A 12278-nucleotide genomic window follows, 5' to 3' on the forward strand; every position below is an offset into this window, starting at 1 on the left:
AGTAAGAACATTTCAGCGAGACAATTAACGCCAAGACAATGGATTTCATTGCCCGTGACAATCAACCGTCCTCTGTCGTGGATGATATTGGCTTTCGCCGACTGGTCGAGCCCCGGTACACACTATTTTTCAGATGTTGCCCTACAGGAGGTACACAGGAAGTGAGCAAAATTTGAGCCGCTGTTTTCCATTGTCTCCTTATATGGCTGTGAATGCGCAAGGAATGAGCCTACACTTTCTGTCGTTTCCCCAAGGTGTTTGCAGCATTGTGACGTATTTGTAGGCATATCATTGGAAGATTGACCATAAGAGACTACATTTACCTGGTGTCCTTTGTCGAAATTGGTGCGTAATCTTCAGCTGCAAGCATTCTTCCATGTGATTCAGAGGTGAAACCAGACTTCCACGAACAATATATCATCGAAGAGATATGTGAAAAACACCTTGAGGATTGATTCTAAACAACGTTTGCCATGTTTCAGTCGATATTATGGAGTTAATTTGGAAAAAAGTTTGGCATTTTGATGACTGAATTTTCAGGTTTTTTTGGTAGCCAAATGTGATGAACAAAACAGAGCGATTTCTCCTACACAAAGAATCTTTTTGGAAAAACTGAACATTTGCTATCTAACAGAGTCTCCTCATTGAAATCATCCGAAGTTCTTCAAAAGTAAATTATTTTATTTTAACGCTTCTCTTGTTTTTGTGAAAATGTTGCCCGCTGAATGCTAGGCTAGCTATCAATACTGTTACACAAATGCTTGTTTTGCTATGGTTGAAAAGCATATTTTCAAAATCTGAGATGACAGTGTTGTTAACAAAAGGCTAAGTTTGAAAGCTAGCATATTTATTTCATTTCATTTGCGATTTTCATGAATAGTTAACGTTGCGTTATGCTAATGAGCTTGAGGCTGTATTCACGATCCCGGATCCGGGATGGCTAGTATCAAGAGGTTTTAACAGGCATTCTCTCTGAGCCTCTTTACTGTGTCTCCACCATGCTCGATTGCTAGGTACAAGGACCGCTACTTCTTTAACAGGCATTCTCTCTTTACTGTGTCGCCACCATGCTCGATGATAGGTACATCATCGAGCCTGGCCCAGGAGTGGGAAGGTGAACGGAAAGGCTCTGGAGCAACGAACCGCCCTTGCTGTCTCTGCCTGGCCGGTTCCCCTCTTTCCACTGGGATTCTCTGCCTCTAACCCTATTACAGGGGCTGAGTCACTGGCTTACTGGGGCTCTCTCATACCGTCCCTGGGAGGGGTGCGTCACCTGAGTGGGTTGAGTCACTGATGTGGTCGTCCTGTCTGGGTTGTCATATCGGTGTATCCCTACCCCACAAGACATGCCACCAAAGGTCTCTTCACAATCCCCAAGTCAAGAACAGACTCTGGGAGGCGCACAGTACCACATTGGCGTCATGCCTACATAGAACTATTCCACATCAGGTAACTGATGCAAGCAGTAGAATCAGATTTTTTTTAAACTTAAAAATACACCTTATGGAACATCGGGGACTGTGAAGAGAGACAGGAACAGACACGCATGCATTGTATTATTGGTGGTATTATACGTGTTGTATTGTAGATATGTAGTGGTGTAATAATGCTATATACTGTACTGTTTTACTTTTTGTTGTGTGTGTGATGTAAGTGCCTTAATTGTTTGGACCCCAGGAAGAGTAGCTGCTGCCTTGGCAGGAACTAATGGGGATCCATAATAAATACAAAAACTCTATCTTTAGCGTGTTGTGTTCCTCAAGGCAGCTTGCCTAGGACCAATCCTCTATTCTCTTTATCTTATGGTGTTCCTCAAGGCAGTTGCCTAGGACCACTCCTCTACTCCATCTTTACTAATGGTTTACCCTCAGTAATGAACGAAGCAAGAGTGGTTAAGTATGCTGATGACTATACAATGTATAGTGCTGCATCAACATTTAATAAACTAACATATGTAGTACTGAGCAGAGAACTAAGAACAGTGTCTGTCTTGCTTCGTTCATTACTGAGGGTAAACCATTAGTAAAGATGGAGTAGAGGAGTGGGTTAATTTGAACACATTGGTATTGGAATATTTTTCTAAAACAAAATGTATTGTATTTGGTCCAAGATATATGCTTACTGGTGACCATCAATTCAACTTTTTGAAGGAAGGGTTGGCTGTAAAATAAGTTAAAAAGACCAGACTACTGAACGTCACATCCAATGCAGCTCTATTCTGGTCTGAACATATAGATAACGTTGTAATTCAAATTGCTAAGGACATTGCCATAACAAGACAATGTTCTGACTATCGAACATCCAGCACTCTGCATCAGGTGATTCAAACTCTGGTTCTGTCACACCTAGAGTAGTGTCCAGTCATATGATCATCTGTAGCAAAACAAATACCTAAAAAAGCTCCAACTCTCAAAACATGGCTGCCAGACTAGCTCTTCCTCGCTCTATATGAATAAACATCAACCCAATGAATCTTAATCTCGCATGGCTTCCCCTAGAACTTCAACTCAATGCATCTGAACTGCTCATGGTTTCCTGATGAAAGCAAATTAGTGTCCAGTCTTGATTTTTTTTTAAGAATGTAAAAAAATATATACATATTTCAGACCAATTAATGTCTACTAGCAATAAACATAACCACCAAACCAGACAGGCAAATTCAGGTAATCTGACACCCCTCAGACCAAGGACAAATCTCCAATAATATACAGAGCCATCACTAAATTGAATGCTTTACAAAATCAGGTAAAAAGTAAATCCAACTTCAAGAAAACATCAAAATAACATCTAACGCTATCGATCATATGTCTGGACAGATACTAAATCACATAAAATGTTAAGTGTATTACAAGGTATTTTCTCTGTAACATCTACTTGTTCAATGTTTGTAATGTCTTAATGTATATTTTGTTTTATGTTGGACCCCAGGAAGAATAGCTGACGTTATGGAAACAGCTATTGGGATCAGCTATTGGGATAAAAAAAAATAACTGACCAACATTGTTGGATCCCCAGCTTTGCAGAATTAGGCAGACTGCAGAAGTGTAGACATGGAAAGACAGAATGAAGCGGATGAGTTGTGCTCAGGAGAATGCATACTGAATGCATACATACATACATACATACATACATACATGGGAGGACATGGTCCATGGTTCAAGACGGGAGGACATGGTCCATGGTTCAAGACGGGAGGACATGGTCCATGGTTCACGACGGGAGGACATGGTCCATGGTTCACGACGGGAGGACATGGTCCATGGTTCACGACGGGAGGACATGGTCCATGGTTCACGACGGGAGGACATGGTCCATGGTTCAAGACGGGAGGACATGGTCCATGGTTCACGACGAGAGGACATGGTCCATGGTTCACGACGGGAGGACATGGTCCATGGTTCACGACGGGAGGACATGGTTCATGGTTCACGACGGGAGGACATGGTCCATGGTTCAAGACGGGAGGACATGGTCCATGGTTTAAGACGGGAGGACATGGTCCATGGTTCACGACGGGAGGACATGGTCCATGGTTCACGACGGGAGGACATGGTCCATGGTTCAAGACGGGAGGACATGGTCCATGGTTCAAGACGGGAGGACATGGTCCATGGTTCACGACGGGAGGACATGGTCCATGGTTCAAGACGGGAGGACATGGTCCATGGTTCACGACGGGAGGACATGGTCCATGGTTCAAGACGGGAGGACATGGTCCATGGTTCAAGACGGGAGGACATGGTCCATGGTTCAAGACGGGAGGACATGGTCCATGGTTCACGACGGGAGGACATGGTCCATGGTTCACGACGGGAGGACATGGTCCATGGTTCAAGACGGGAGGACATGGTCCATGGTTCACGACGGGAGGACATGGTCCATGGTTCACGACGGGAGGACATGGTCCATGGTTCAAGACGGGAGGACATGGTCCATGGTTCAAGACGGGAGGACATGGTCCATGGTTCAAGACGGGAGGACATGGTCCAAGACGGGAGGACATGGTCCATGGTTCAAGACGGGAGGACATGGTCCATGGTTCACGATGGGAGGACATGGTCCATGGTTCAAGACGGGAGGACATGGTCCATGGTTCACGACGGGAGGACATGGTCCATGGTTCAAGACGGGAGGACATGGTCCATGGTTCACGACGGGAGGACATGGCCCATGGTTCAAGACGGGAGGACATGGTCCAAGACGGGAGGACATGGTCCATGGTTCAAGACGGGAGGACATGGTCCAAGACAGGAGGACATGGTCCATGGTTTAAGACGGGAGGACATGGTCCATGGTTCACGACGGGAGGACATGGTCCATGGTTCACGACGGGAGGACATGGTCCATGGTTTAAGACGGGAGGACATGGTCCATGGTTCACGACGGGAGGACATGGTCCATGGTTCAAGACGGGAGGACATGGTCCATGGTTCACGACGGGAGGACATGGTCCATGGTTCAAGACGGGAGGACATGGTCCATGGTTCACGACGGGAGGACATGGTCCATGGTTCACGACGAGAGGACATGGTCCATGTTTCAAGACGGGAGGACATGGTCCATGGTTCAAGACGGGAGGACATGGTCCATGGTTCAAGACGGGAGGACATGGTCCATGGTTCACGACGGGAGGACATGGTCCATGGTTCACGACGGGAGGACATGGTCCATGGTTCAAGACGGGAGGACATGGTCCATGGTTCACGACGGGAGGACATGGTCCATGGTTCAAGACGGGAGGACATGGTCCATGGTTCACGACGGGAGGACATGGTCCATGGTTCAAGACGGGAGGACATGGTCCATGGTTCAAGACGGGAGGACATGGTTCAAGACGGGAGGACATGGTCCATGGTTCAAGACGGGAGGACATGGTCCATGGTTCAAGACGGGAGGACATGGTCCATGGTTCACGACGGGAGGACATGGTCCATGGTTCACGACGGGAGGACATGGTCCATGGTTCACGACGGGAGGACATGGTCCATGGTTCACGACGGGAGGACATGGTCCATGGTTCACGACGGGAGGACATGGTCCATGGTTCACGACGGGAGGACATGGTCCATGGTTCACGACGGGAGGACATGGTCCATGGTTCACGACGGGAGGACATGGTCCATGGTTCACGACGGGAGGACATGGTCCATGGTTCACGACGGGAGGACATGGTCCATGGTTCAAGACGGGAGGACATGGTCCATGGTTCACGACGGGAGGACATGGTCCATGGTTCAAGACGGGAGGACATGGTCCATGGTTCACGACGGGAGGACATGGTCCATGGTTCAAGACGGGAGGACATGGTCCATGGTTCAAGACGGGAGGACATGGTCCATGGTTCAAGACGGGAGGACATGGTCCATGGTTCACGACGGGAGGACATGGCCCATGGTTTAAGGCAGGCAGGCCAGAGATGGGAGGGCTTGGCCCATGGTTTAAGGCAGGCAGGCCAGAGATGGGAGGGCTTGGCCCATGGTTTAAGGCAGGCAGGCCAGAGATGGGAGGGCTTGGCCCATGGTTTAAGGCAGGCAGGCCAGAGATGGGAGGGCTTGGCCCATGGTTTAAGGCAGGCAGGCCAGAGATGGGAGGGCTTGGTCCATGGTTTAAGGCAGGCAGGCCAGAGATGGGAGGGCTTGGCCCATGGTTTAAGGCAGGCAGGCCAGAGATGGGAGGGCTTGGCCCATGGTTTAAGGCAGGCAGGCCAGAGATGGGAGGGCTTGGCCCATGGTTTAAGGCAGGCAGGCCAGAGATGGGAGGGCTTGGCCCATGGTTTAAGGCAGGCAGGCCAGAGATGGGAGGGCTTGGCTAGTGTCTGTGCCCCAAATGGCACCCTATTCCTACATAGAGCCCTACGACCATTATGTAGGGAGCCCCTATGGGCCCTGGTGCCACTTGTGACGCAGCCAGTCGTTTGTTCTGAATTCACAGGGCAGAAACACACAACTCATTGTTTCAAAGGCAGTGTGTCTGAATCTAGAACAGTATTATTGTATTTCTCTCTCATTCTCTCCCTCTGTGTGCATGTGTGAAAGAGTGATATAACAGTGAATTAGACAGGGTTATTCAGTAATCTGAAACTTTACATTTGGTGTCATTACAGAGATTCGTTAACAAGGACAATCAATCAGATTCAGGTTACAGTCCTGGGTTGTGAGTGCGTGAGTGAGTGAGTGAGTGAGTGAGTGAGTGAGTGAGTGAAGGTTAGTGTGAGTGAGTGAGTGAGTGAGTGAGTGAGTGAGTGAGTGAGTGAGTGAGTGAATGTTAGTGTGAGTGAATGAGTGAGAGTTAGTGTGAGTGAGTGTTAGTGTGAGTGAATGAGTGAGTGAGTGAGTGAGTGTTAGTGTGAGTGAGTGAGTGAGTGAGTGAGTGATAGTGTGAGTGAGTGAGTGAGTGAGTGAGTGTTAGTGTGAGTGTCCGTGTCAGCCAGCCCAGGTCCCATAGCTCCATCTCTGTCATCTTTAGGAGCTGCTGGGAAACACACCTGGTACTAATAAAACTCTTGTTTCACACCTGAGTGGCTCTTCATCACAGTGACACTGGTCTTCCTTAGCCAATAAGAAGTGACAGGTGAATGTGGATGTTCCTGGGTATTATATCTTCGTCCCTTTGTATTACACTTCAGAGCCCTGGTCAAACGTAGTGCACTATTCCCAGAAAAGGTTATCATGTGGGGTGTGTTTATGGGCAGATGGGTTGGTGCTAGTTGGGGATCCTTTTCTCTGATAGATGTTCCCAGGAGAAATCAGGACATATTTTAAGCAGAAAGCTGTAATCTGCCCTCATCTGCTTTCCAGATGTGTTACTTGGAAATATGTTAAGTTTCCCTCCAACTATTAAACTAAACTCACTTCAGCTGAAGAGAGAGAAAACTTCAAAATCCACCCACCGTGCTTCCTCAGAAATATACACATCATTAGTAAATGGTAGGCAGCTGAAGCAAACAATAACTTTGAGAAGTGATATATTGTGATACTGAGAACCTCACAACTCATTCTACAAAATACAATAGATATCACTATTGTACCTGGTGGTCAATTTATCTAACTTAGAGCCCTGTCATTTTAGAAAACAAATTGTAGTGTTGGTTGATTGCGACAAATCTGACAGAACAAAAAAAAAGAATTGGATGTGCTTGACTGTAAATTCTCCTCAGTCCGGTGAGAAAGGGACTGAGATAATGCTGAAACTGGAATGGTAAGTCTGACAAACCACTGGCCTCCTCCACCGTACTGGGGTTCATGGCTTGGCTTTTGCTATGACCTATGACCTGTACTACTGTAAAGACTGGTTCTGGTGCTTCAACAATGTGACGTTATGCCGTGCTTTGCAGACACTGGGACATGTCTGGCAGCAGGGCTGCTATGGTGTCAGGCACTGCAGTTGTCCCGGACAATCAGTTGTATTGTTCAACTCCACAACCCTGACACATTAACCACTGAGGAGGAAGCTTAAGAGTCCATCTCTCTTTGCTAGGACCTAACTAAAACGCTATGTAAACGCAACATGCAACAACTTCAACGGTTTTACTGAGTTACAGTTCATATAAGGAAATCAGTCAATTGAAATAAATAAATTAGGCCCTAATCTATGGATTTCACATGACTGGGAATACAGATATGCATCGGTTGGTCACAGTTACCTTAAAGAAAAGGTAGGGGGCGTGGCTCAGGAAACCAGTCAGTATCTGGTGTGACCCCCATTTGCCTCATGCAGTGTGACACATCTCCTTCACATAGAGTTGATCAGATTGTGGCCTGTGGAATGTTGTCCCACAGTGTGAAATTACTGGATATTGGCGGGAACTGGAAAAAGCTGTCATTCACGTTGATCCAGAGCATCCCAAACATGCTCAATGGGTGACGTCTGGTGATGGAAGCCATGCAGGCCATGGAAGAACTGGGACATTTTCAGCTTCCAGGAATTGCGTACAGATCCTCGCCACTCTGGTTATTTTGTTGTGCAACAGGTGATATTCCACCTAAACTCTGGATGCCATGGGCTCTCCTACCCTGTTCATGCAGCTACCCAGTACTCTGGATGACATGGGCTCTCCAACCCTGTTCATACAGCTACCCAGTACTCTGTATACCATGGGCTCTCCAACCCTGTTCATGCAGCTACCCAGTACTCTGTATACCATGGGCTCTCCAACCCTGTTCCTGCAGCTACCCAGTACTCTGTATACCATGGGCTCTCCAACCCTGTTCCTGCAGCTACCCAGTACTCTGTATACCATGGGCTCTCCTACCCTGTTCCTGCAGCTACCCAGTACTCTGGATGCCATGGGCTCACCAACCCTGTTCATGCAGCTACCCAGTGATTAATGTGGGAAACCAAGTGAAATCTGTTTGGGAACATCAATAGTAACATGTTTTCACAAGGACACATATTTCATTAAACTGTTGACAGCCCATCTCTGTGTTCTGGAGAAAGGAATGAAGAAGAGGGGAGGAAATTAGAGGTCGATATGATTTTTCAACGCCGATACCGTAACCAATTATTGGAGGACCAAAAAAAGCTGATACCGATTAATCGGCCGATTTTCATAAATATATATTTGTAATAATGACAATTAAAACAATATTGAATGAACTATTTTATTTTAACTTAATAGAATACATCAATAAAATCAATTTAGCCTCAAATAAATAATGAAACATGTTCAATTTGGTTTAAATAACGCAAAAGCAAAGTGTTGGAGAAGAAAGTAAAAGTGCAATATGTGCTATGTAAGAAAGCTAACGTTTCAGTTCCTTGCTCAGAACATGAGAACATATGAAAGCTGGTGGTTCCTTTTAACATGAGTCTTCAATATTCCCAGGTAAGACGTTTTAGGTTGTATTATTATTATTATTATTATTATTATTATTATTATTATTATTATTATAGGACGTTGCTCTCTATAACATTTGTTTTTCATATACCTTTGACTATTGGATGTTCTATTAGGTACTTTAGTATTGCCATCCTCATCTCAGGAGTTGATAGGCTTGAAGTCATAAACAGCGCAATGCTTGAAGCATTGCAAAGAGCTGCTGGCAAACGCAGTAAAGTGCTGTTTGAATGAATGCTTACGAGCCTGCTGGTGCCTACCACTGCTCAGTCAGACTGCTCTATCAAATCATAGACTTAATCATAATAAACACACAGAAATATGAGCCTGCTGGTGCCTACCACCGCTCAGTCAGACTGCTTTATCAAATCATAGACTTAATTATAACATAACACACAGAAATACGAGCCTTTGGTCATTAATATGGTCGAATCCGGAAACTATCATTTCGAAAACAAAACTTTTATTATTTCAGTGAAATACGGAACTGATGAGGAGAGATGTTCTGGAGAAAGGAATGAAGAAGAGGAGGAGATGGAAACACATGGTGGAGAGATGTTCTGGAGGAAGGAATGAAGGAGAGGAGAGGAGGAGATGGAAACGCATGGTGGAGAGATTCTGGAGCTAGAGGTAAATGTGTCACCCAACTAATTATGAAAATATAAAACAACGCCCTCTCACTAGGTTATACAAAATTAAATACAAATGCGTTATAAATTGTAAGCTAAATCTGAATTTGTTTAATTTAGGCTAGACCAATTTTTTTTTTTTTACCTTTATTTAACCAGGCAAGTCAGTTAAGAACAAATTCTTATTTTCAATGACGGCCTGGGAACAGTGGGTTAACTGCCTGTTCAGGGGCAGAACGACAGATTTGTACCTTGTCAGCTCGGGGGTTTGAACTCGCAACCTTCCGGTTACTAGTCCAACGCTCTAACCACTAGGCTACCCCTAGGTAATAAAGATATTTTAAATCAGTACTTTTGTTGTTGTTAATGCTTATCTGCCACGTGTGATACGCAGTAGGCTATGTATTGTATAAAGGCACAATCATTATTTTAATTCATTTTTGGAAGGGGGGGGGGGGGGGTTTGGGCTCATTGATAGGCTTATACATAAGCCCTAATATGGGTGTTTTGAATGAATCATCACCTTAGAAAGCGCTGTCCATTTCTTTGTGCTTTGAAACAACATCCACAACGACCATGTTTTACAAATCAACCTGCGGTTGCCCTTCTTCCTTCAAATTGATCAATCACAGTGAGGTGAGTTTTAAAAGCACAATACTGTTTTGATAATAAGTGTTTGCGATTTTCGATTTCATTGCTTTCCAGATTAGGTTAGAGGGCCAACAAACCCCTGAGTACCAGGCCATTAGGACCTGATGGAGGGACAATAGAGCCCTGAGTACCAGGCCATTAGGACCTGATGGAGGGACAATAGAGCCCTGAGTACTAGGCCATTAGGACCTGAAAGGAGGGACAATAGAGCCCTGAGTACCAGGCCATTAGGACCTGATGGAGGGACAATAGAGGGGATTACCTGGGCTCAACAGTCACGTGGAATTTTACTGCGGTCGTGACTGACAACGTCCAGTGTGGCGGTCATGACAACATCCCTAATCCTTACTCCAGGTCCCTGACCTCAGTTTTACAGGGATACTGTGTTACAGGGATACTGTGTTAAGTTATTATGGGATGTCAAGGGTAAGGTCTTACCCAGTACAATCCTGACAGTCTTCAGCAGGCTCATCATGATGTCTCTGTTCCTACGTGGTTCTACGCAGTACTAGTATCTAACACATAGTGTATGTTGTGAAGGTAGTGGAGGTTCTTACCCAATACGATGACGACAGTCTTCAGCAGACTCATCATGGTGTCTCTGTTCCTGCGTGGCCCAGAGCTGTGTCTGCTCATCCTCATGGTCCTCTGTCTCACGTACATAAAGATGTGAGCGTACAGCACCACCATGACCAGGAAGGTGACCAGGTTGAATACAGCCCAGAACACCAGGTAGGAGTTACAGTACAGCGGAGCCATGCTAGAACACGTGCCGATGTCACAGATACAGTTCCACCCTACCGACGGGATGGCTCCCATGACGATAGACAAGGTCCAGATGACTACAATCACCACCACCACACGCCGGTTGGACATGCGCGTGTGTAGCTGCATGCGGAAAACGGTGATGTGGCGCTCGATGGCGATGGCGAGGAGGTTACACACGGACGCCGTGAGGGACGTGTCGATGAGACCCTGTCGGAGCAGCCACGTGGAGACCGTGAGGCGCCGCGTGTTCGGGCCCGTGTTGAACATCAGGTAGAAGTACGCCAGACCGGCAAAGAAGTCCGCGGCCGCCAGGTTGGCCATCAGGTAGTAAATAGGGAAGTGGAAGCGGCGGTTGACGTATATAGCCACCATGACCAGCAAGTTAGCCAGCATGATGAAGATACATACTGTGATACCCAGCCCCATCACCAGCTTACTGACAGTATTCCACTCTGTAGCCAGGTACTTTCCACTGTGGTTGTAGAAGAAGGCAATGGACTCATTGTAGAAGCACTGTTCCTCCTCCATCTTGAAGACTGGCTAGGGGATCTGGAGGAGAGGAGACAGGGGTTAGAAGGAGTCACAGTGGGTGCGAGGGAGTCACAGTGGGTGCGAGGGAGTCACAGTGGGTCAGAGGGAGTCACAGTGGGTCAGAGGGAGTCACAGTGGGTCAGAGGGAGTCACAGTGGGTCAGAGGGAGTCACAGTGGGTCAGAGGGAGTCACAGTGGGTCAGAGGGAGTCACAGTGGGTCAGAGGGAGTCACAGTAGGTTGTTAGGGGTCTGGAGGAGAGGAGACAGGGGTTGGAGAGACACAGTAGGTTGTTAGGGAGACAGGTGCTAGTAGTAATCTAGGACAAGCAAAAACTGGAGGGGCCCTGACCTGTCACTCAGATATCATATTAGCATACCTTAAGGGAACATTTTGACATTCGCCATATATTTAGTGAGATAGTCCATATTGCAATGGGGCGGCAGGGTAGCCTAGTGGTTAGAGCGTTGGACTAGTAACCGGAAGGTTGTGAGTTCAAACCCCCGAGCTGACAAGGTACAAATCTGTCGTTCTGCCCCTGAACAGGCAGTTAACCCACTGTTCCCAGGCCGTCATTGAAAATAAGAATTTGTTCTTAACTGACTTGCCTGGTTAAATAAAGGTAAAAAAAAAAAAAAAAAATGTACGGTCCCTTACTAGACGCCCGAAAACGTTTGTAAAATTTGCAGACGGCGTCGGGCCGTGAGGCAGGGCCGGATCTACCCGGAAGTCATCAAACGAACTCTCTCGGACATTTGGTTTCCGTTTTATAAAGTAATTACATTTTGGTCATTTTTCCGCTGTCCCGATAAATCCCACAAGAGGGCGAATGGAATCATATTGCAAATGTACAAAACATCACGA

At 46.4% G+C, this 12278-nt stretch overlaps 1 protein-coding gene across 2 annotated transcripts in view; it reads right to left on the bottom strand.

The window, feature by feature from the left end:
* lpar1 (lysophosphatidic acid receptor 1) overlaps window positions 1-12278 on the bottom strand; it is a 61614-nt gene that overhangs the window by 16686 nt on the left and 32650 nt on the right. For both annotated transcript variants that reach the window (XM_021601520.2, XM_036976619.1), the window contains exon 2: window positions 10674-11433. In XM_021601520.2, the coding sequence (XP_021457195.1) occupies window positions 10674-11412 (739 nt within the window). In that variant the 5' untranslated portion in view covers window positions 11413-11433. The remainder of the gene's footprint in view (window positions 1-10673; window positions 11434-12278) is intronic.

This window comes from Oncorhynchus mykiss, chromosome 5 (genome assembly GCF_013265735.2).
Source record: "Oncorhynchus mykiss isolate Arlee chromosome 5, USDA_OmykA_1.1, whole genome shotgun sequence".
Taxonomy (NCBI): domain Eukaryota; kingdom Metazoa; phylum Chordata; class Actinopteri; order Salmoniformes; family Salmonidae; genus Oncorhynchus; species Oncorhynchus mykiss.